This window comes from Calonectris borealis, chromosome 4, assembly GCF_964195595.1.
Source record: "Calonectris borealis chromosome 4, bCalBor7.hap1.2, whole genome shotgun sequence".
In the NCBI taxonomy this organism is placed as follows: domain Eukaryota; kingdom Metazoa; phylum Chordata; class Aves; order Procellariiformes; family Procellariidae; genus Calonectris; species Calonectris borealis.
The window spans coordinates 25984020-26006183 of NC_134315.1; the positions used below are offsets into that span (position 1 = coordinate 25984020).

Sequence of the window (22164 nt, forward strand, 5' to 3'; positions counted from 1 at the left end):
TGAACAGCGAGTGCCTTGTCCCTGAAACTCCAGAGCAATCAGACCACTGTTTCCCTTTGTACTTTGGGAGGCTGATGCCAGGTATCTTGTTATGCAGGAAAGAGAGTTCAATGTTCTCCAGACTATACTTCTGCCCAAAAAGTTGGAAGAAATCAAACTGGCCGGAGGGGCTTATCATGGCATCTTCAAGAGATTCCAGCCAAAACCCAACTAAGTTATAGGAACTGTTTAGACAGAGCAACGGCTTAGCAACTCAGGCTTCTCTTGAAGACACTGTGCTATAAGCTATAATAATTATTCAATCAATGCAGTATTAACTGGTCTTTAATTCTGGCAAGAGGAACACAATCGCTTTTCCTGGGTGAAATTCAGCTACCTATTTTTTTTTTTTATTTTGCAGCTGAGGGCAGATCTGTGTCCAGCCAGAGGGATGCAGAGGCCAGAGGAGCTGCTGCTGAAGGATCATTACCAAAGCACTAGAGGAGAGAAGACAGATGATTCCAAAAGCGTCCAAAAAATGTACTTTTGTTTGCTTTCCTTACTCTTTGGTTCCACTGATCTTTCATCTCAGAGTTTTTCCAAAAGGGTATCTTAACTGTTATTTTTATTGATCAGTAGTGCAGAAGGATATTCATTAACATCTTCGCAAGTGATGTGTAGCATTTCTGTTGTTCACATGCATTCTGGTAACATACTAATGAACTTTGAAAGGTTTCCAAATACCTGCACAAGTCATTATTTCTATGAAAATTTACCCAATTAGTACTCATTATTCTAATCAGTCATACATGCCATTAATATGTGGTTTAGTGTATAAATGATAACATGTAGAAATAATATGTTTCAGCTGATAACAATGAGCAGCTCCAACTTGAAAGGGTGTAATACATAGAAAACTTATTAACAAATAAACAAAAAGTATTCATCAACATGAATAATATATTCAAAATACTGAACAAGCTCTTTTTTAGGAATAGGATTTTTAGCCCCCAATAGTGGGAATGGAGTTAGTCAACTTCTCACAGCACCGAATAGGAATCATCCAGGATTCACCTGGGTAATCTCTCTGAAGGGGCTGTGATGTGAGGCCAGGCTGCTGCGTGCTTGCTCAGGATTAGCAGTAGTGGAGCTCTGTGACTGTGACTTCCATAAAGAACTTCCTATGGTTGACTGGTGGGCAATTAAAAGAGAAACAGAAGTCATATTAAGTTCTGAAGTTTGAGACTAAACACGAAAAAAACAGTTATAGGTCAATTCACTAACATACTCTCTCTTGCATGCTGCTTGGCTTGTGCAGAATTCCAGCTTGTTCTGGAGCGTACGGGACACAGCAATGGAGGAGGAAAGCTGGAGACTGAATTTCTCCAGGCTATTTCCCTCTTTTCCTCCAGGTGAATGCAATTTGTTCCTATTTTTACGATGGGAAGGATTGGCAACACTGTTATTAGGATGTCCGAAATCAGACATGGCTAAAAACTTTTCTTGGGTCCTTCGTCCCTTCCATGCTATCTCATTACAGACAGTAAAAAGTATGTAAAGATACTACATATTTATCTAATGCTTTAAGTGGGTGGTCTATACGTTGCTTATAAATCAGGGCTCCTCAGAGATAATCTCTCATTTATACTGACTTTAAAAAGAAATCTAAGTAGCTTTACTCCAGTGCCCATGCAAAGTTAACACTCTTAAAAACAGCGTTAGTTTTCTTCTGTCAGTCATGCTGAGGGAGGCAGCAGCGTGGGTGAGTGCAGACAAGCCGTGCTATCTACCGCGTTTCTGCCGGTAACTATCTGCAAACGCGCTCCGCCGCCGCCCCGGGCACTGCGGGGATGTTCGGGGCGCGGGGCGGCGCCCAGACGCCGCTCGGGGCTCCTGCCGTGCCGCGGCCCCCCGCGCTGGCTGCGTACGTGCCTTTGCCCCGGGGGAGCCCAAGGCCCCGGGCCAGCCCCGGCGCTACCGGCGGCCCCGCGCGGCGCTCCCGGCGTCAGGGCAGCCCCTCGCCGCGTCCCGGGCGCGCAGGGCTTGGGAGAGGCTGACGTTCAGCCCCCGGTGAAACGCAGGGACGTGGCTCATCAGCTACAACCCCTGAAAACGCCGCTCTTCCCAAGACCCCCCAGACCCGCAGGCCGGCCCCGGCGCCCAGGCCGCGGCCCCGGCGGGCGGGGCGGAGGTGGGGCGGCGCCGGCACGGCCCTGGCCCTGGCCCTGACCCCAGCCTGGGCCCGGGCGGGGCGGAGGTGGGGCGGCCCGGCACGGCCCCGGCGGGCGGAGCGGGGCGGCCGCGCTCCGGAAGAGGGAAGGAGCGGGGCGGCGGCGGCGGCGGCGGCGACAGCGGCGGCATGGCAGCGCGGAGCTCCGCCGGCGATGCCGCGCTCCGCCGCGCGGCCGAGCAGTGGTTGCTCTGGGATAAGGTGAGGGGCGGCGGTCAGCGGGGCCCTGGAGGGCGCCGGCGTCCTCCCTTCCCCGCGGGCACTGCGGGCGCCGGGGCGGAAGGGGCTCCCGGTCACGCAGGGACTTGGGGAGGGACGCGCTGGGGGCGCAGGCTTGTGAAGGCCAGCGGGGCCGGCCTTGGCTGTTCGACTGCGGCGGTGCGTGGTGCGGTGAAGGCACCCGGTGCCCATTGCTCAGAAACGACGAGGCATTTTCATTTCTCGGGGAGCTCTTACGTGCTTGTATTGAGTAACAGAACAATCGGAGATAACCCTTGTCCATTTACTCTGATATTAAAAAAAAAAAAGGTTCCTTTTTGATGTCTAGAGATAGGTTAATATTTAATGATGATAAGGTGCACGTTTCTGACAAAATAATAGTTTCCAAGAGCAAGCCCTTATGGCTGAAGACGGTCCTGCTGAGCTAATAGGAAATTTTTACCTAGATGACAATTACTGAGCTTGTTACCAGGCTATTTTCGTCGCTGTATTTGTTAGAGTAGTATCATATTTTTCATTCTTTCTATTATCAATCATAAAATTATGGATAGAAGGTAGTTCCTGTTTTTGTTAAAAATAAAATCTGTTTAGTCAGTAGCTGTCCTTCTATTCTAAAACCTTGTGGGGACTCCTGCACTGATGAAACCTCTTTGGGGCCTTCTTGTAGTGTAGATTAAGATGAATAACTCAAGTGTTACCAGGTGATGTTTAAGCAAATTGCACTACTGGATGTTAACTCTGTATTAAAACCTCTGCCACTGTATTCACAGAAATCAGTATTCTCATATTCACATCCAGTTTTATTTGAGAGTAGAAAAAGTGTAACCCGAGAGAGCCAGCGAGAAAGGAAGAAAACAGCACTTCATCCTTCAGATACGATTGGGTCCTTCTTTAGTAGAGATGCTGTGAGGATTTGGTTTTGGCTTTTTCTTCTGCTTAAAAAAGTTTAGTTTTTTTCCTTAGCTGTATACAATGGCATCACAACATTCCTAAAATTGAAACAAAATGGCAACAGTCGTCTGTACGATAAAAAAAAAAAAATGCAGATTCTTAGGAGAATATAGCCATAAACAATTATAACAGTAATTCTGGAAAAGTCCTTCTGCTATATTAAACAGACTTGGGCCTGGCTTTTACCATTACTTTTTAGAGGGGGCGGGGGGGGGGGGGGGGCGCAGGCAGGGGGAACAACGCAAACAACTAAATTCATGCAATCAAGTTTTCTCTAGCAAATGATGTGGACTGAAATTCGAGACTCAGGCGGCCACCTGGATAAGTACGGAGGATCCCTGTAGTTTCACAGTAGATACCAAACCTGGGAAATTCCTCTATCACAACAATAACAAACAAAAATCTCCTTGATTGTGAGAGCTACAGTATGATCCTAGTGTCAAGCTGCTCTTCTGTATTGGCATTACAGCTCCTAGTCTGTCCAACATCTATACAAACATGTGCAGCAGCTACCTAAAGAGGTGCCCGTTTCAATGGTGAGAGACAACCCCTGCGCGCAAAGCTCATGCAGGGGAAAAAAAAGGTGACTGGGCACTGTACAAAGCCTGATGCAAAAGGCGGCATTCAGGCTTTACCTGCGAGACATAGGCCTGATACTGCAGCAAAAAGTTCAGGTCAACTTTTAAACCGCCTAAACTCAGAATAGTTATGCTGACCTATATTATTCACTAATAACATAGAATTATATTTATTCCTACAATTACAGAATATAATTACTGTATAATAATACAGAATTATGTTGAGCCTCCTACAAGGAAGTGTCAGTTACAGTGTTCTTGGGCTGGTAAATTGGTAATTCTTAAACTGGAAATCAGTAATTCAGGGGTACCTAATTGATTACTGCACCCAGGAAATGTGATTTTTTTTTTTCTTTAACGCATCCAGCTTATTCTGCATTATATAGTTTGCTCATTACCACCAAAGGCTCTTTAGCTTTTTGAGTGTTTATTTAAAGTATGGTGTTTGTCCTGCAGCAGCAGGTGCACAGATCAATGATTAGGGCATCCAGACCCTGGTCTCAGTTTGGTTTCCAGAATGCTTACACCTTTGTATGCAAGCTCACTCACGTGCCTACTACTGTGCATGTTCTGCAGCATTTTCTGGATCTGCAGAAAATTTTTTTTTTTTGCCTAGGATGATATGCCTTCCCTTGCTATAAGCATACCTAGGTCATCCAAGAAATAGTGACTTTTATGAGGTCATTTGGTTGACCAGAAATCAAAGCCTAAGTCCATTTGGAAATTATGGTCTTTGTACTCCAGTGTAAAGTGTGTGTAATCATGCGGTGACTAACCTGCGGAGTATGCCGCCTCTCCACATAACCCTGTTGCCTAGTGGCTGGAGTGTGCCATCTGTCCTGTTGGCACATCGGTTTTCCAGAAAGCAAATATTAAACCTCACAAATCCCATGTTATTAAGATTGAGATGTTGGGGCATACAGGACTTTACTAGTTCCCAAGTTTGGAAACAGAGCTGATAACAATAAAGAGTCAATGTAAGTAACACACCAAGAAAAGCAGCGAGACTTAGAAACTCCTCACTGTTTGCAAGCAGTCTGACGCAGCCTTTCCGTCACCACTCTGCACAGTCATTTTATTTAAGAATTCAGCTGTAGTTGCTAAGCTTTCATCCTGAGGGTTGTGCTTACTTTTACAAGCATTACCTGCATATATATTGCAAATTGTCATCTTTATCTTCTGACCAGTCTGGTTAGTTTTGCTGTTAGCCAGTCTTGGGACAAAGTTATGATTTTATTTTTTTTTTTAAACTCTACTTATAGCGCTATGGAAGCAACAAATATTTCTTAATTATCAGCTTAACTTACTTTCTTAAACATTTAGAGTAGTTCTTGTGTAGTGATGACAAAAATTCTCTGAACTGTAAAGGTGCCTTTTTTGTTTGTTTTTGTTTTGTTTTTAAACCAAGAAAATATTAAAATAGACATCTTGTAAATCTTTTCACTTCCCAAAATGTGATATATACACTGCTGTCAAGGCAGCGCGTTCACTTAAAGAGATACATCTAAAACAAGTAATACTTGAGATTGTACTAACTTAAAATTAGGAGGATGTAGCAGGAGTTCTGGTGTTCTTGAAGTGGTGTGCGATGTTTTGATACTGAAATAATCCAGTACAGAGAGTGGGAAAGAGAGTCAATTCTGTTAAGAAGCTTAAGGGTATTAAAACCAACCAAACAAAACCTTTTCTAGAATGTCTGAATTTTGTATCTACAGAATCCAAAAACTTCCACAATTGTGAAGCAGCTGGTTGCCGAAGGAAATGCCGGAGAGCTGCAGAAATACTTTGGCTCGCGTATGGAGTTTGGCACAGCAGGGCTCAGAGCTGCCATGGGAGCAGGGATTTCCCACATGAATGACTTGACTATTATCCAGACAACCCAGGTACTATGTTCAGCACTTTATCTCACTTAACTGGTTTTATATATGAACAGAAGAGCCTAATTTATGAAGTACAAGTTTTTTACTATTCCTCCAGTTTTCAGAAGTCATTTAAATAATAATTATTAGCTGAGTGCTGATCTCTGAAAACAAACAGAGAGAAGCTATTAAGCCATTAAAGTTATTTTCCATGTTTGATTTGCAGTTGAATTTATACACAGCTACAGTTAAGCTCAAGTGGATCAGTTAGTCCTGATGTAACAGCTACAAAAAAACCCAAAGGTAGCCAGCATTTGGCTAAGCTTTGTATACGTTGGACATAAATTTACATAAATGCAGTGAAGCTATATATATATGCATATAGGTCCTAAAGTAGATCTACTTGGGGAGAGCTTAAAAAAAAAAAAACAAAACCTTAAATTACTGCATCCTGGAGTGGTGGTGTAACATGTCCTAAACAGGTGTCATTATTAAGGGTGAGTTCAGTTAAAAAATGGAGAGATTTCAGTTAACAAACTGAAATATTGGCCAGTTGTTCTCTTCCTCGTCTGAGCCCTAACACAGCTAAATCATTTCTCAAAATCTGCAATTCAGAATAATCGTGTTAACTATTTCTTTCTGGAGTTGGTTCTGATTTTTGGGAAAGTAGTTAAATGCTGTCCAGCTTCATCATATTGATTTGTGGTGTTTCTTGGTGTTTATTGGTCCTAGACAAACGGAATCCCAATCCAGTTCAGTGAGATGTTACGTGCGCTCAACTTTCTAAGATGTCAACATCTTAGCAATCATCTAAATGCAAGGATAAATTAAATATTAAGATTAGGTTAATGAAGTGGATTTGTTGTTGTCTTCAGGGATTTTGCAGATACCTTGAGAAGAATTTCAGTGACCTGAAAAAGAGAGGAGTTGTGATTGGTTTTGATGCTCGTGCCCATCTTTCCAGCGGAGGTAGTAGCAAAAGGTACTTTTTAGGTTTTAAGTATTTTGTAGATGTCTTGTGTGATCCATTATGGTTTTATATCTGCTTCAACAGTATTTTCTCTTTCTGTAGAGCGAATTAAGGTGAGGGATTTATAGTATTTTTATATTGTTAATGCCAAAGCAGTTCTTAGAGCTGTGCTTTGTCTCTTGGGAATACTAAGGGAACACATTTAAATTGGGTCTGTATAATAATTTGGGGTTTATTTATGTGGGGTTTTGTTTGTTTGGTATTTTTAAATTGGAATGAGGGGGGCAAAAAGCTGTGAATTCTAGGAAACTAATTGGTGAGAAAATGAATATATTTCCTAGGCGTATTTGCTTCCTGTTTAGGTTTGCAAGACTTGCTGCTAATACCTTCATCAGTCAAGGAGTTCCAGTTTATCTGTTCTCTGATATAACACCAACTCCTTTTGTGGTAGGTTTCTCTATTCTTTCTTCTTATATACACACAAATTCTGTCAGATATCTTGCATTACTTACATTAAGGAAAACTAGACAAACCACTTTTAACTTTTTAAACTCTACTTGCAGATAGCGTTATGCTTATTTAGCTATATTTAGTTTATAACATTCACAGCAAGTGAAGGAAGAAGCTTAGTAGAATATCAGTGACAGTGGGATGTGTTCCTATTTATTCCTGCTTTCAGGCAGATTTCTTGTAGAAGACATCTCATCGTTTCTAGATTGCTGTGGAGTCTGAAGTCTGAAACATACACACACATTTAGTTTTGTGATTTTTGATTGGTTGGTTTGGTTGGGTTTTTTAATTTTTTTTTTTTCTTTTTTGGGGTATTGAATCCAAAGTAGCCTTTTTAAATAGCAGGTTGTTGGAGTGCAGCAATGTTATGCCGGGAGGGTTGTTGAATGTGTCCACGTTTTCACCATCGGATCATTAGGTGTCAGAGCGATAAAGAAAACCCCGACCTTTGCACTAAAAGCAACAGTTTCTCCCAATACCAGTTGCTCCAGTGAGTGCTGCAAATAGAACATAGCAGGATGAAGACTTTGTATGTAGTATTCTTGTACTGATACAAATTTTGGCAGATTTAGGGTCAAATTCTTCATAGTGCAGCTTAAAGCAGTGCTGCAAACACTGTCATTGATTGCATTCGCTATTAAATAAAGAGCCAGGAGTAAACCCGAACTGGACCTGTGGTCACAAATAATGCTTTATTTTTAATTCACTCCTTCTGTTTTGGACTAATTTATAAGGGGTCTCTCCAAAACAATTCTCTTCTGAACCACGATGGAGTAGCTGCTCCATAGGCTGCTCTCAACAGATAGTATGGACGAGACTGCTCCAGTTGTAATTCTCTATCCTATGCGTCATTACCCCAACGGACTTTGCACCCTTAAAGACCTCAGGTATCTCAAGTCATTCTACAGTAGGCAACACATGCATTTGGTTTCCTTCTATAAAAACACTACTCTAGATATCCACAAAGATCTGAAACAATGCTAAGAATATATAAATGGGAAAATGCACAAGAAAAAGCAAGGGCTAAAATTGTGCCACGTGGGGTCTAGTGGAGCAAGCACTACTTAGCTTCTGCTTTAGAGAGTCTGTCTGTAGGAATCACATCCTGGCTTTCTTTTCATTCAGCAGTATGGAATTATTGCACGTGCATGAGAATAAATAATATATAATATTTTGCACATTCCACTTCAGATAACTTTCTCTTGTTACAGCCATACACAGTAACTCATCTGAAGCTTTGTGCTGGAATTATGGTTACGGCTTCTCACAATCCAAAACAAGATAACGGTTACAAGGTATTCCTATACGATCTATTTTCTGGCTTTTTTCAAACATTTTTTTCCATGTAGAGTGTAGAGACACTAATACTATTGTGTATAGTTCCTATCATGTTATAGATCAAATTAATTGATAGTTTGATCTCTTCTAGATGTATGTCTTTAAAGCTAGTAGCATGTTATACTAATAACATAATTAAAATCTTAGCTCTAAAAAGCAGGAAGATAAGTAATACCATTGCATACTTTGGAGCAATTTAAAATATTAACTGACCTCTTTTCAAAAGCATTAATCATTTCTCAAATTCATGATTTAAAAAGATCTCTTTAGTTTTACAAACCCGGAGAATTAAAAATATGTGAAACCTAATGAGTTGCTTGTACAAAATGTTTTGAATAAATTCCATTAATTTCTTGTAGTATATTTTTCTTTTGCTAAGTGACACAGTTATCAGTGTGACTTTTTTTCTGTAACAGAAATCTGCTTTCCACTGAGAAAAACATGGCTGAGCTGCCAGTCTGCCAATCACCCCATAGGTGGACTAGTCATATACAGACTGTTTCCAAAATACAAAAATGGAAGTTGGGAGTTTTTTGTCGTCTTAATAGAAAACCAAGGCATTAGCAGGGATGATTTCTTGCTGTCTCTCCCTCCAGAACTTCATGTCTGTTTAAAACTGCTTTTTTTAATGTTTCATGTGTTTAAAACTGCTTTTTTTAATGTTTCATGTGTTGATCTTGATAGCTTGTTTGGATGTTTTATCGATTACTTTTTTTTAATCAACTTCATTTTTTCTTAATGTGTTATTTGGACTACATACGTACATGGCCCAGATGCTGTTAGGTATCTTTCCTTAAACTTGTGGTCTGTAAACCATCAGTAAAAGGAAGTGTGCAAACAACTGTCAAAAAGTAAAACATAAAAAGTAACCTCTTTCTGGATGTGTAAACAATCAACAAAAAGGAGAAGACTACAAGTAATGAACATCGTGAAACTTAGTTGAATTTGTGCTTGCTGTTGTGGCAACACTGTTGCTGTAGGCAGCTGTGAAGTTTTTGTGCCTTTCTCCATAATTTTTTTTTGTGGTAAATGTGTTTCGCTTTTGCATACTTTTTTCCTCTTAAGAATTCTTCTATGTATAATGATTATACCTAAAAATGTAGAAGAAAGTATATGAAATGGCATGGGCAAGTTATCAATCCGAAGGCTGTCAGACAGGCTGATACTTGAATCTTCTCAATAAATGAGCTGGGTCTTGTTTTGTGTTTCATTATGGATTTTGATAACTTCTGATAAAATTAAACAGCTTTTTTAATGGAACAAAAATGGGATATGAGAGGAAACACTGAGAATGTGAACAGGGGAATACTCTGGGTATAGTTAAGCCTAATTTACCCTAATACTCTACCGAATGTAGTGCACTTTAGCTAACGACAAAGCTATCCTACAATATTAATGACCAAATACTCACTTACCCTATTTATTATTTAGGTTTACTGGGAAAATGGTGCTCAGATCATTTCCCCTCATGACAAAGGAATTTCTCAGGCTATTGAGGAGAACCAAGAGCCGTGGCCTCAGGCTTGGGATGACAAACTGATTGACAGCAGCCTGCTACTTCATGATCCATACGCCACAGTCAATAAGGAGTATTTCAAAGACATACAGAAACAGTGCTTTCACAGGTAACTGGTGTTAACTCTGTTAAGAATACGGGATTTTCCATCTAGTATGTCAGCGGGGCAGTTTAAATTGATGGAAGTCAGGATGGCCATGATCCTGCCATGATCAAGTTCAATAAAGCTGGTCTGGCAGAAGTCTAACCCAGCAAAGTGAGCAATTAGTTTCTGATTATATCATCTCTCTGTATTTGCGTGATCATGCGTTAAGCAAATGCCACGGCAAGATTGGGGCTATATTGTGCAGCTGGGGGTGGGCTGACACTGATGGTCCAACAGCCTTAAAATGGGCTTTTAAGAGAGAAGGTGAACAAGTCTGTTAAGCCAGATCAAGAAGAAAGAGGTCTTGCTCTGCCGTTCTAGCCTTGTGTGTGCTCCTGGTGGCCTTGGACGCCTTGCACGAGCCTATTCCTGTCACTTGCTCAGTAAAAACTTTACTCAACAAAATCAAGTGGCTGTTTTTCTTTGTGATTAACAAGTAGAATTGGTTTATGGATTATATGAGCAGCAACCTGTTAGATCTGCTTATTTACGTCAAAATTTTAACCACCAGTAACCATGTTCTTACTCTTGCTAAAAACGAAGTCAGAATTACTAGGAAGTTCAGGCTATGTGAGACATTATGCTGCTTTTTCAGAATAGGAGTTAAATGTCTCCTTAGGAGTTTGCATGCCTTTAGGTGTGTTCTACACTTTCAGTAATGTACCTCATAAAAATGAGTGTGCTCAAATGAGGCATGCTGCTGTCAGTTCTCTGTGTTCACAGTCTTTGGAGCTGGTTTAAATGCCAGAGTTGGGGATGAAGAGTCGTATTAGTCAGTTTGTATTTGTTTTCCACTCGCCTCCTTTGGGGTGCATAGAGTGTTCTATCTTTCTTATTGCAGTGATTTGCACATACCAGGACATTAGATATCAAGAGTGACTCATATTGCTGAAAAATGAGGCTAAGCCAATTTTCAAGCCATTACCTTTAAAGTCTGACCTCCTTTAATTTATAATTTTAACAGTGGTATAGAATACTGAGTCATATCTGTTTCCGAACGTAGTCAGTTTTGTGCAGAATGTTCTTCCATATCCAAGTTTACTGTAAATCTGTTTTATTTCAGGAATATAAACAAGGAAACAAACCTGAAATTTGTTCATACTTCTGTGCATGGCGTAGGTCATAAATTTGTGCAGTTGGCCTTCAAGGCATTTGACCTTAGCCCTCCTTTTGCCGTTCCGGAGCAGAAGGATCCTGATCCAGAATTTCCCACAGTGAAGTATCCAAATCCTGAAGAAGGCAAAGGTGTTCTGGTAAATAGATTTTTTTTTTTAATAGTTGCAATGTCTTTCAAACAGTGTTTCCTTTCTGCCAGTAGTCATGGCTATAAATATTGGTTGAAAGTCTGCTTTGTTTCTGTTTTCATAGCCTTACATTTAGTGAAGAGTTAGCTGGTATCCTCTCATTGGAATTTATAACTCTTTTTGAACCAGTCAGGTAATAATTACCGATAACTTTAAACTACTTTGTTCTGCACTCTAACAGAATGGGCAGCATCTGCACATAGAACAAAGCGATACAGTTCCTTTTAAAAAATAAAATAATAATTAAAAAAATCTTCACAGTTGGTTTTGGAAAGTTTCTACAATTTACATCTGAAATACAAGGACTAAATTGTTCTGATAGGACACCAGGAGGGGGCAGGGGAAGTCCTGACAGGTGGTTAGAATTTCTGCTATGAGTATTTCTGCTACGCTTCATTATTGAAGGATCCCGTTCCATCTAAGTAGCTTTTGACTCAGGCTGCAGAAGTGGAATGATGTAGGTGAAGTTAAATATCCTGACTGTGCTCTACTGCTGCCAGGCCTCAAGTTTATTTTTTGTAGAGACACATCATGATTTTGGGTGTTTGAGATTAAATAAATTGGGAAAATTATTTAAAACCTATAAAGAAAGTTAAAATATTTTGGGGAAGTATTAACACTTATCTGGTCTTGCTTACCACTTTTCCAGACATTGTCTTTTGCTTTGGCTGAAAAAGATGGGGCAAAAATCATTTTAGCAAATGATCCCGATGCTGATCGACTTGCAGTGGCAGAGAAACAAGAGAGGTATGGTAATAAAGAAACGCAAACCATTTACATTTTTTACTTAAAGGCTAGGCTCATTTGAGGGATTCTTGCAACCTGTGTTGCAGAGAAAGATAAAATAGTCACAGTAGTCGTTTTTGGACTGAAAACACGTGGGAACGTGAGAGGACTGTATGAAGCAGACCACAGTGGGGGCAGTAAATGAAATAATGATTAATATTAGACACTGTACAGAAGCCTGAATAAATACTTGACACTTGCTGTACTTGAGGAATGCACAGAAGCATGTGAATTGCTGTGATTGTGCTATACCTTTTTAAAGGTAGGTTTTCAGTTAGAAATTTTTCACAGAAGATTGATAAACATTCTTTCATACTGTGTTTGTTAAATATTAACTTGAATATTCAGGAGAACCTTTATAGTTCCCTGATAACCTCAGGAATAGGGAACATCCCTGTTCTTTAATGTGAGTTTCTTCTTTCTCAAATACTGCTAGACCAGACATTTTACTAATCATTAGATGATTTGGGCGTCTCTCACTTAGTTCCCCGCTTCTATGCATAATGTTACGTACCAGCTTTGTCAGTGTTTGGTACTTCTCAGTGTAGTCATTTGTACTCTCTTCTTTAAGGACCAGCTATACATGCGTTATTTATCTATGTATATCCTGTCAAAGAATGGGATCATAAAAGGTAAACTTGCTCAAACAGGGACTTCTTATAAATTTTTCATATGTATGGAATGTGTAACTTATAGTTCTGACCCAATATTGCCATCCCCTTATTTCATGCCCCCTGATACCCTGTACTTCTACAATTATTTGCATTTCTGTATTGTGGTTATATTTCATGAATGAAAACAAGCTGAGGTATTGCACTGGGTATCATAGCTACAAATAGTGGTGTTTCTCTTTTATCTACCTTGATAAAACAGAAACTAATCTGAGCAGTTAGAAACCATAAATAATATGGTTTACTTTAACAAAAGTAAACTTCAAGGTTTTCAGCTCAGAGAGGAGCAGAATAAAAATCTGCTGCTGGGCCAGAAACAGAAATCATGTAAATGAATTCCCTGTGCGTAAGAGCCAGAAGAGGGATACAAAATCATGGCAACAGTCCTTGGTACCCAAGGGATGAGACGGGCACCTGCTAGATGTCCTCAGTGATTGTGGATGACGCAAGTATTTGAACCTGAATCAGTTACACAAATTCCAAAACCCCAGTAGAAGGAGACAGCACAAATATCCATTTTGCTTACCAGATGACTTATTTTGGTCTTGTAGCAGCTTCAAAGGTGGCAGTGTTTTATTTTGGGTTTTGGGGCTTTTTTTAACTCGTTATCCTCACAGCATGAACGAAGGAGGCTTCTCTGCCTTTAGAAGAATGGGCTAATTGGCACTCTCTGCTGTATCTTTGGCAGTGTTAGCCGGAATATCCTTATTTTAATGCTTTTGGCTTGTGCCAGCCACAGTTGGCAATTCAGCGTTGGGGAAAAAGTATTAAAAGCTTTAGTTTGTGCTAGTTATGATGGGCTAAAACAAGAATGCAAAATCACTCACGTTTTTTGTCTAAAAACTTATAGCTATCAGAGACTTGAAGAGGGGGTGTTAGTTTATTGTATTTATCACCACTGAGAGGATGGTGCTCTCATTCTGCTACCTCTTTGCTAATTGTTTAGCCAGTCTTAGTTGTCTCCTAACTTTCAGTCGTGTGTCCTCCTCTCGAACTTCTGCTGTAGCCGTTCATACACTAATCGAATATTAATATAGGCTTCTACAGTATCTGTACTTCTTCTTTGACAGAAACTCCTGCTAGAGCACACTGTCTCAGCGCTCTTACACTAAGTTGTCGCTGTGAATTGCTTTATGCCTGTTGGCATCAATAAATGCAGGAGACTGAGTCTGCTTCCCTTTCACAACAGGTACTGTTTCTGTAGGTCTTGATTTTTGTCAGTTTGGCAGTGTCTTTGTCCGCTTTTGTGACTGGGAATTTTGGGGCAATTTTGACATGTCTTTCCCTTTTGCCTTCAATTTTTCTTGTTCTAGCAACATGTCAATGTTAATCTTTTTTTATCTGTTTGAGTTTTTACCCAATCTTCCTCAATGACCAATAAGTGTATTTGTGGTTAAATAAAAGGTATTTGTCACTGAGTCAATTAAAAATACTGATCACTTGAGAACTGTATTTTTGTGTTTCTGTGCTTGTCTTAATCATTGATTTTATAATTTGTCTGCTGAATATTTTTGGTTTACTTAAAATATGCTGGAAATATTACTGTTTCATCTGTTTGGATAAACTCAAAAGCTGGTACGTATGGTGGAGGAGGAAGGTAACCACTTTAGAATTCTTTGGAGGAGGAATTTTTTTGTTTGTTCTTAATGAACACATGATATCTTGTTACCGTTACTTGGAACTCAGATGCAGTGGTTTTATTTGCTAGTATTCATGTGTGGAAGAACCAGTAGATTTTTTTTTTCCCCCAGTATTATCCTTTGAATTCATATACTTTCTGGTTTGTTTTTTTTTTCCCCATCCAGTGGTGAATGGAAAGTGTTTTCTGGAAATGAGCTGGGAGCTCTTTTAGGCTGGTGGATCTTCACTTGCTGGAAAAATCACAATAGGGATACTTGTGCCATTAAAGATGTCTACATGTTATCCAGTACTGTTTCTTCCAAAATCCTGAGAGCGATTGCACTAAAGGAAGGTTTTCACTTTGAGGTAAGCTGTTACGTGTTATTCCATGTTCTTTTATTTGCTTACCTACACACTGTCATATCTTTGTAAAACATTGCTTTTAGTTTTAATGCCTTTTTTTCTCCTCACTGCTGTAGGAAACACTGACAGGTTTCAAGTGGATGGGCAACCGTGCCAAACAGCTCATGGACCAGGGAAAAGCTGTTCTTTTTGCATTTGAGGAGGCTATAGGTAAGAAACAGAATATTATGCTCTAGTATCCTGTAAAATAGTGAAAGTAGGACTATTGCAAAAAATGGCAATGTAAAGGTCCCTCAATACAATGGGTGTATTTCCAGTGAGTAATTGATATCATCCATTTGGATGATTGATATTACTAGTTTTAATCCTTTGTATCTCTGCTTAGCACAGAGTATGATGATGTAAGCTAGGTGTACATATTTTCAGTATCATGTCTATGTAGCCTTGGACTGCAAATTCTACACAAGCTATTTAAAAAAAAAACAACACGTTTTTTAGACTTCAAGTTGAGTACGTTTAGCTGACAGTTTTAAGCTAAGTTTAAATGTGAATAAAATAAAGTAAAAACTCCCCAAATTATACTTGTAAACTGGAAAGCCATGAGTAAAAGCTATGAATTCATGAGAAGGAAATTGTAAAGCTGTAATGCTATTTCTTGAGTATATCGGTACCTGAAAACCAGAGAAAATGTAACTAATTTCACAGATAATTATCAGTGTTACCATATGCTACCATGTAAAGGTAATCATGTTTGAGACAAAGTGCTATACTTGCATTCTTCCTGCAGTGTGGCATTTCTCTTTCATGAGAGCTCCGAAAGCATCTGGCACTGATACGATACAAATCTGTATCTGTCTTGAAATTCCATTAAATACCTTGCTTATCAAAATTAACACTGATTAGAAGATAAAATTTTTCCACTTTTGGTTTAACTCTAAAATGTCTGTACTATGATAATGTGCATTTCTGCTTTAAAAGATGTTGGTTTGATTAACTACGCCCTCCCTCCCTAATGTTATCTTATTTCCTCATAAAAATATATCAAATACCTATAATTTTCTTTGTTTAGGGTATATGTGCTGTCCTGCTGTTCTGGACAAAGATGGTGTGAGCGCTGCTGCTATAACTGCAGAGATGGCTAGCTTTTTGGCAACCAGGAATTTGTCTTTGTCTCAACAGCTGAAAGCTGTCTATCATGAGTGAGTTCGATTATAATTGTTCTCAGATTTTCTCCATTCCACGTACCGGGGTTAATAGGGACTCAATAGCAACCTATAGTATATGAAGAAATAAAAATTGGGTTATTGTATCTTCTAGAAAACGCTCCTGCCTCATGGGTATGAATATATCTATGACTTCGTTTTGTGTTGTTTTAAGGTATTTTAGAAATAATAATATTACCTTACTAATTCCCTATTAGTTAATGAGATTTTTGAGGTATTTTTGTTTGCTTGTCTGAAAGGTTTCTCCCTTTTGGGAAGTTCTGCTCTTCGGTCCTTTTACAGAAGATTGGCCTGGTTTTTGGCCAGCAGTACTGCTGTGTGGTAGAGATCGTAGTGCCTCTTGCTGCTTAAATGTGCCAGATGCACAGAAACGTTGATGGCAGAATGGGTCTAAGTCACTCTGGCGTATTTATGCTACTCATAGAAGCCAGCTTGCTTCTGTCCCGCTTGCAGGGCTACTTGTGATTAAATTAATTCTAGTTGGCTCTAAAGTTAGGCTTTTTATTATATTATTCTGTCTTTTTTTTGATGGATAGTGTATGTTGGTTGTTATTTCAGCTCCTGAATACTGAGATTTGAGCTGATTATGCAGAAATGCTGTGACTGTTTGGCCATAACTGTTGGCTATATACAGCTGGGTATCCCTCTGAGAGCTTTTAATATGAGGCACTACTTCTCTTTTGTTCTTGTTTAATGTCTTCAAAGACCTACAGAAATCAATAGCAAAGATGGCTATTGGATTTCATGGGGCAGGGAATGGTTTTTGTAGGGGTTTTGGGTTGGTTTTTTTAAAGGCGGGAACAGCCCACGCTGGCAGATACTCTCCACCTCTTCATGTCTCATAGACACTAACAAAGGAGTGGTGGAACCTGCAAAGAGACTTATTGAAAATTCCAGCCTTGATGCTTCTTGTTTTCCAATCCTCAGATCTCTTATTTGCATGCAGCACTAGCCATGCTTGTTTCATCCACTGTTTCAGAAGGAATCAAGCGGTAAAGACTTGCTAACACACTGCATAAATAAATTGTGGAATTTATCACCTATTGTACATGGCAGAAGTAAACAGTAATATAAACGCATGGAAAAGGAATTCATGCCTAGCGCTGCAAATACAGCATCTGACGTGAGAATTCCCTTAATTACTAGTAGCTGGAAGTGTATATTCAAAGAATCATCCTTCTCTGGCTCGCGCCTTTTTTTTTTTTTTAATACTCATTCAGTAAACATCTGCTTCAGGTTTCCCTCAGAAACAGAGTATTTAACGGAGTGGAACTGAGCTGTGCCACAGTGCCGCTGTGTACATAGCCATTGAAGAGGACTCTGAAAGTCAGAGCTTATTTAGCATAAAAGCAGTCTGTAGATGCACCTCAAAGTAAGATGTCACTGCACATAGTCACTGTTTGTGGAAAAGCTACAGATGCAGGGAAGGGTACAAATCTGCCTTATTAAATTGATGCTTGATAACTAGAACTGGAGGGGGGTGTCTTGTTTTGTTTTGGGGGGTCGTTTTTGTGTGTTTGTTTTTTGTTTGCTTGTGGGGTAGTATAGAGTTGCAATTTTCTACTCCTTACTACTTTATTCTTCATCAGATTTGTCTTGTGAGTTACTGTTGAAGCAGAAGAAACTCTACTCTGTATTTTGGAGGTATAGACAGGGGATCTGTTCTCAGAGAAGTAAATGCAGATCGGGAAAAGGACACAGTCCTAGCAGGCTCATCACTTCTCTCATACACAGGATGGGTTTAGTAAATTCACTTGCTGGATTCTCAAGACTGATTTAACAACTATTGACCTTCAAGATGTCCATTTTGGTATAAACATGACCCTAATTAAGGAACTTTCATGTTTCTAGCATGAACATTCTAGTACTAACAAAAGATTCTGCCCTTCAGATTTTCCCTAGCATCAAGGATACTCATCAAGTGTTGATCTTTAGTAAGAGCTCACTTACACAACCGGTCCAGGCTTGCATGCTTTTCAACAACATGCTGATTTGAAAAGTCAGTGTTAGCAGGTTGTTTCTCTTTGATGCAGATTCTGCATGGTATTACCTGGCAGCAAACAGATAAGTAAGTTCATAACAGTTTGGTTTAGTAGAAACACTTTAATGGGAGAGCAGCTTCTGAAGTGTGATTGGAAAAAACAGTCTGGAATTTGTTTTACTCAGAAAAGGTCAGCTGAAATCCAGTCCAGGCAGCTATTTAGATGTAGTCTGTTGTCTTCATATGGTGGTTAAATCTCTTCAAGGCAATAATGACATTTTTTTTAGTTCTGCTTTAGCAGTAAACTTTCTCATTTTTAATCATTAAAAGGAAAAGATATCTGCACAGAAGTTTCTTTAAAGTATGTAAAATAGGATGATTAAACTGTTCAGGCCTTTTTAAAATTGTAAGGAGGTGAACTGTTGCTACAGTTGGGTGATCATGAGTATAGATTCTTGCTTTATAAAAGGTTGTATAATGTGTATGGTGTACAGCTCTAAGAACAACATTGCTTCTTCAGTTCATTAATATTGTGTCTTCATAGATACGGATTCCATATTACCAAAGCTTCATATTTCATCTGCCATGATCCTAAAGTTATTCAACAGCTTTTTGACAACCTCAGAAATTTTGATGGAAAAAACACATACCCAAAATCTTGCGGTAGATTTAAAGTTTCTGGAATAAGGGATCTAACTACTGGGTATGACAGCAGCCAGCCAGATCGAAAGGCTGTAAGTGTATTTTTTAAATTATATATAAATCATATAAGTATGTATATACACATATATAGAAAATTCTGTAGAGAAACACTCTAAACATTATGTTACATCCTGAGTCTTAAAATAAGCTAGATTGGGGATGATTGTTTTGCCTTGGTGGGAGGAAATGAAGGTTGGGGGAAGGGGGGAGGGTTGGGAGTTTTTGTTGGGTTTTGTGGTGTTTTTTTCTGTCAAAGATGACAGTCTGTAAAGGGAGGTAGGAGGATCTTGCTGTCTCGCCACAGCAATCTTGCATTATCTTGTTTTAAGTGTAAGTTAAACTGTCTGCTGAGATGTGGCTTGGGTTCTTTAGTTTTCCACAATCCATGTTTCTTTTCCTCCTGGGAAGTGCCATCACAGAGCAATTTCTATTTGCAGTAAAAATGTTGACTAGACTTGAAATGAGAAATGAGCTACCTAGCAGTAAGGTACTGCAACCAGATTCTAGGTTGAGGGTAAGGCTGTCATTTGTCTGTTGTGGTCTCAAGACCACAATGATGAAGAAAACAGAAGAAAGCTTAATTTTAACTGATCCTTTAGTTATATGACATCAAGTCATGGGTTTTGTCTTGAATTCATTATGTATAGTCACTTTCCAAGCTTTTAAAAAATTATTCTTACTATTTCTAGGTACTTCCCACTAGTAAAAGCAGCCAAATGATAACATTCACTTTTGCTAATGGAGGGGTGGCCACAATGAGAACCAGTGGGACAGAACCAAAGATCAAATACTATTCTGAACTTTGTGCACCTCCTGGAAACAGGTATTGTCACTTACAGCAGTAAATTCTGTGTAATGGGGGCTGTGTGGCTTTTTTGGTATTGTTTTGGTGGGGAAGGGGCTCTCCATAATCAAATAATATTACAGTCATTATTTTAGCAAATATATTTGCATAAAGCTTCAATTCTGCAAAATTTATTGACGCGTTCTTGTTGTCACTGAAATTCCTTTGAACTTGGTTTCACATTCAGTAAAAAAAAAAAACCAAGAAAAACATTCTGCCGTAAATGATAGTAGATATATTCACTCTCTTTTTACATACATAGTTGCTTTAAACTCATACATACCATTTTCTAATATATTTTAAACCCTTTTATGTTTAGTAAATATATCCTTGACTGATAGCCTTGGAAATCATATAGTCTTAAAGATAAGCAATTAACTTACATAATGCTTTCTCACAGATGAAAATTCATCTGAAAATACTATTACAAGTATAAAAGCTGCATTTCTAATCACATACATTTAGTAATAGAAGATCTTCTGAACTCAAACTGGCTGTTCTATTTTGGATTATATTGTGGGTTTATGTTTCTCCATACTCTTAAGTGCCTTCATGCACATCAGTTGGAAGTGAACATCAGTGCTTTACCATAAGAAATCAAGTGTATATACTTTTAGCATTAATAGAAAATGTTTGCCTAAAACAATGCAACAGACTTACATTTTCAGTCTGAGGAATTTTTGCCTTTAGCTTCTCCACTGTAACACTTTTTTGTTTTCTGTATTTGTGTGGATTTTCTTTCTCAGTGACGTTGAGCAGCTGAAGAAGGAACTAGATGAATTGGTCAACGCTCTTGAAAAACACTTCTTTCAACCAGAAAAAAATAATCTTCAACGAAAGACTGAGTAAAATAGCAAAATTACTATCTTAATTGGTTTTTGCAGCATTAGAAGTGCATTATTTAAGAAGTAAGGAGTTTTAGGACCAAACATCTGAGAACTCAGACTAAAAAGACTTCTGCTTTTATTAAGAGTTATTCTGGGTACTCTTGAACCTAGTATCTTATTTTGGAAGGAAAGTACCTTTACCCTTAAAGGACCAAAAAACCCCAATCAGTTGAACTAAAAGCTTTATGAACTAAAAGTTAACTGCAAATGTATTTCAATCAAAACTTGTTTTAATTAAATATTACAAGTAATATCCTGATTTCTGAAATGCAGCCTGTTTTGTGGGGACTTCTATTTCTTTTGTGTGTGTGTGATCTGATAATACTATGCAACTTTATCTAGGTTTAGATTTGCAAAGCAAGTTCTTCTGTTAACAAGAAGTACTGCAAGCCTATGGTGAGACTCTGTCAAACTTGTGGCAAATGTTTCAGAAATAGTGATCTTTCTTGGGAATTTTGGCCCAAATAAACAAGAAAGTCACAGTGAATTTGCTGGAGAGCTATTTGCTGTGGGACTATACATCATAGAGATACTAAGTGTACTAAGCTGCCTTTTATTGCTATGAACATATTAAGATAGTATATCTACGTGCAGCACCTTTCTGTTGCCTCATTGAACTAAGCATAATTAGGTCAATGCATCCCCCAATCTCGGAGTCTGTCATAGTGTGTGCTACCATGACTCGATGCATAACTCTGCGTGTCTAATTTAGAGCAGAAGTTTCCATTTTATTGCATGCTGTTGTCTGCGCTTGCAGAGCCCGAGAGGGTTATTTGGAGGTTACCACTTGACTTTAATACAAGGGTTTTCTGCAGTTTCAGTACTTGTTTTGGATATCAGTGTAGCTCTAACAGCCCCAGTACTTCCTGGGTAAAGAAGCCTCTTTGCCAGAATTACTTCTGGTATCCCATGGAGAATGACTAGCTGCCAGACCAAGCATAGACCAAATTTAGCAAATTATTCATAAAGGAACAAACTTGCCATTCCGTCCCCGGTAAATACTAGCTTACCTTGTTAGCTAAGATGGTAAGCAAAGAACACTGGATGCTTGCCTTTACCTTACAGACTTTAGAGTTATCATCAGAGGACACAAGGAAAGGAGTAGTCCCTGCATTCTGTGGCTGTCATGTCAGTTTTTCTTGGCTGTGCAGAGCCAAAGGCAGCATCTGAATCATTCATATTGAGGTCCATCTGTGTGGCATAGAAAATTAACTTTAAAATAAAGAAATAAGAAGGGTACTGAGGAAACAAGAATATGCTGTTAATCAAATCCTAGTCCTTTAAAGTAGAAAGCTAAAAAGATAGGTTATTTGTGCAGAAAGTGCTTGTTCACACCCTCTACTTTTCTGTTTCTATTTCTCTTATACTAAACCAAAGATGAGACAAGTTTTTATTGATGCATGTTTATCTGGTGCCTTGAATGCAGTCCATACTCCTAAATAGGACCCTAGGGGCTACTGAATGTAGTAATAACTGTAAAGGGATACT

The 22164-nt window shown here is 39.0% G+C and overlaps 1 protein-coding gene across 1 annotated transcript; it reads left to right on the forward strand.

Annotated features, from left to right (window-relative positions):
* Nucleotides 1–2272: 2272 nt before the first annotated feature.
* On the forward strand, nt 2273–20935 carry PGM2 (phosphoglucomutase 2). Its single transcript, XM_075148900.1, has 14 exons — nt 2273–2410; nt 5673–5840; nt 6692–6798; nt 7149–7233; nt 8508–8591; nt 10066–10259; nt 11359–11548; nt 12249–12346; nt 14862–15042; nt 15156–15249; nt 16109–16238; nt 18788–18977; nt 19635–19768; nt 20536–20935. The coding sequence occupies exons 1-14, from the start codon at nt 2339–2341 to the stop codon at nt 20636–20638; spliced, it is 1830 nt and encodes a 609-aa protein (XP_075005001.1). The 5' UTR covers nt 2273–2338; the 3' UTR covers nt 20639–20935.
* The last annotated feature ends 1229 nt before the right edge of the window (nt 20936–22164 follow it).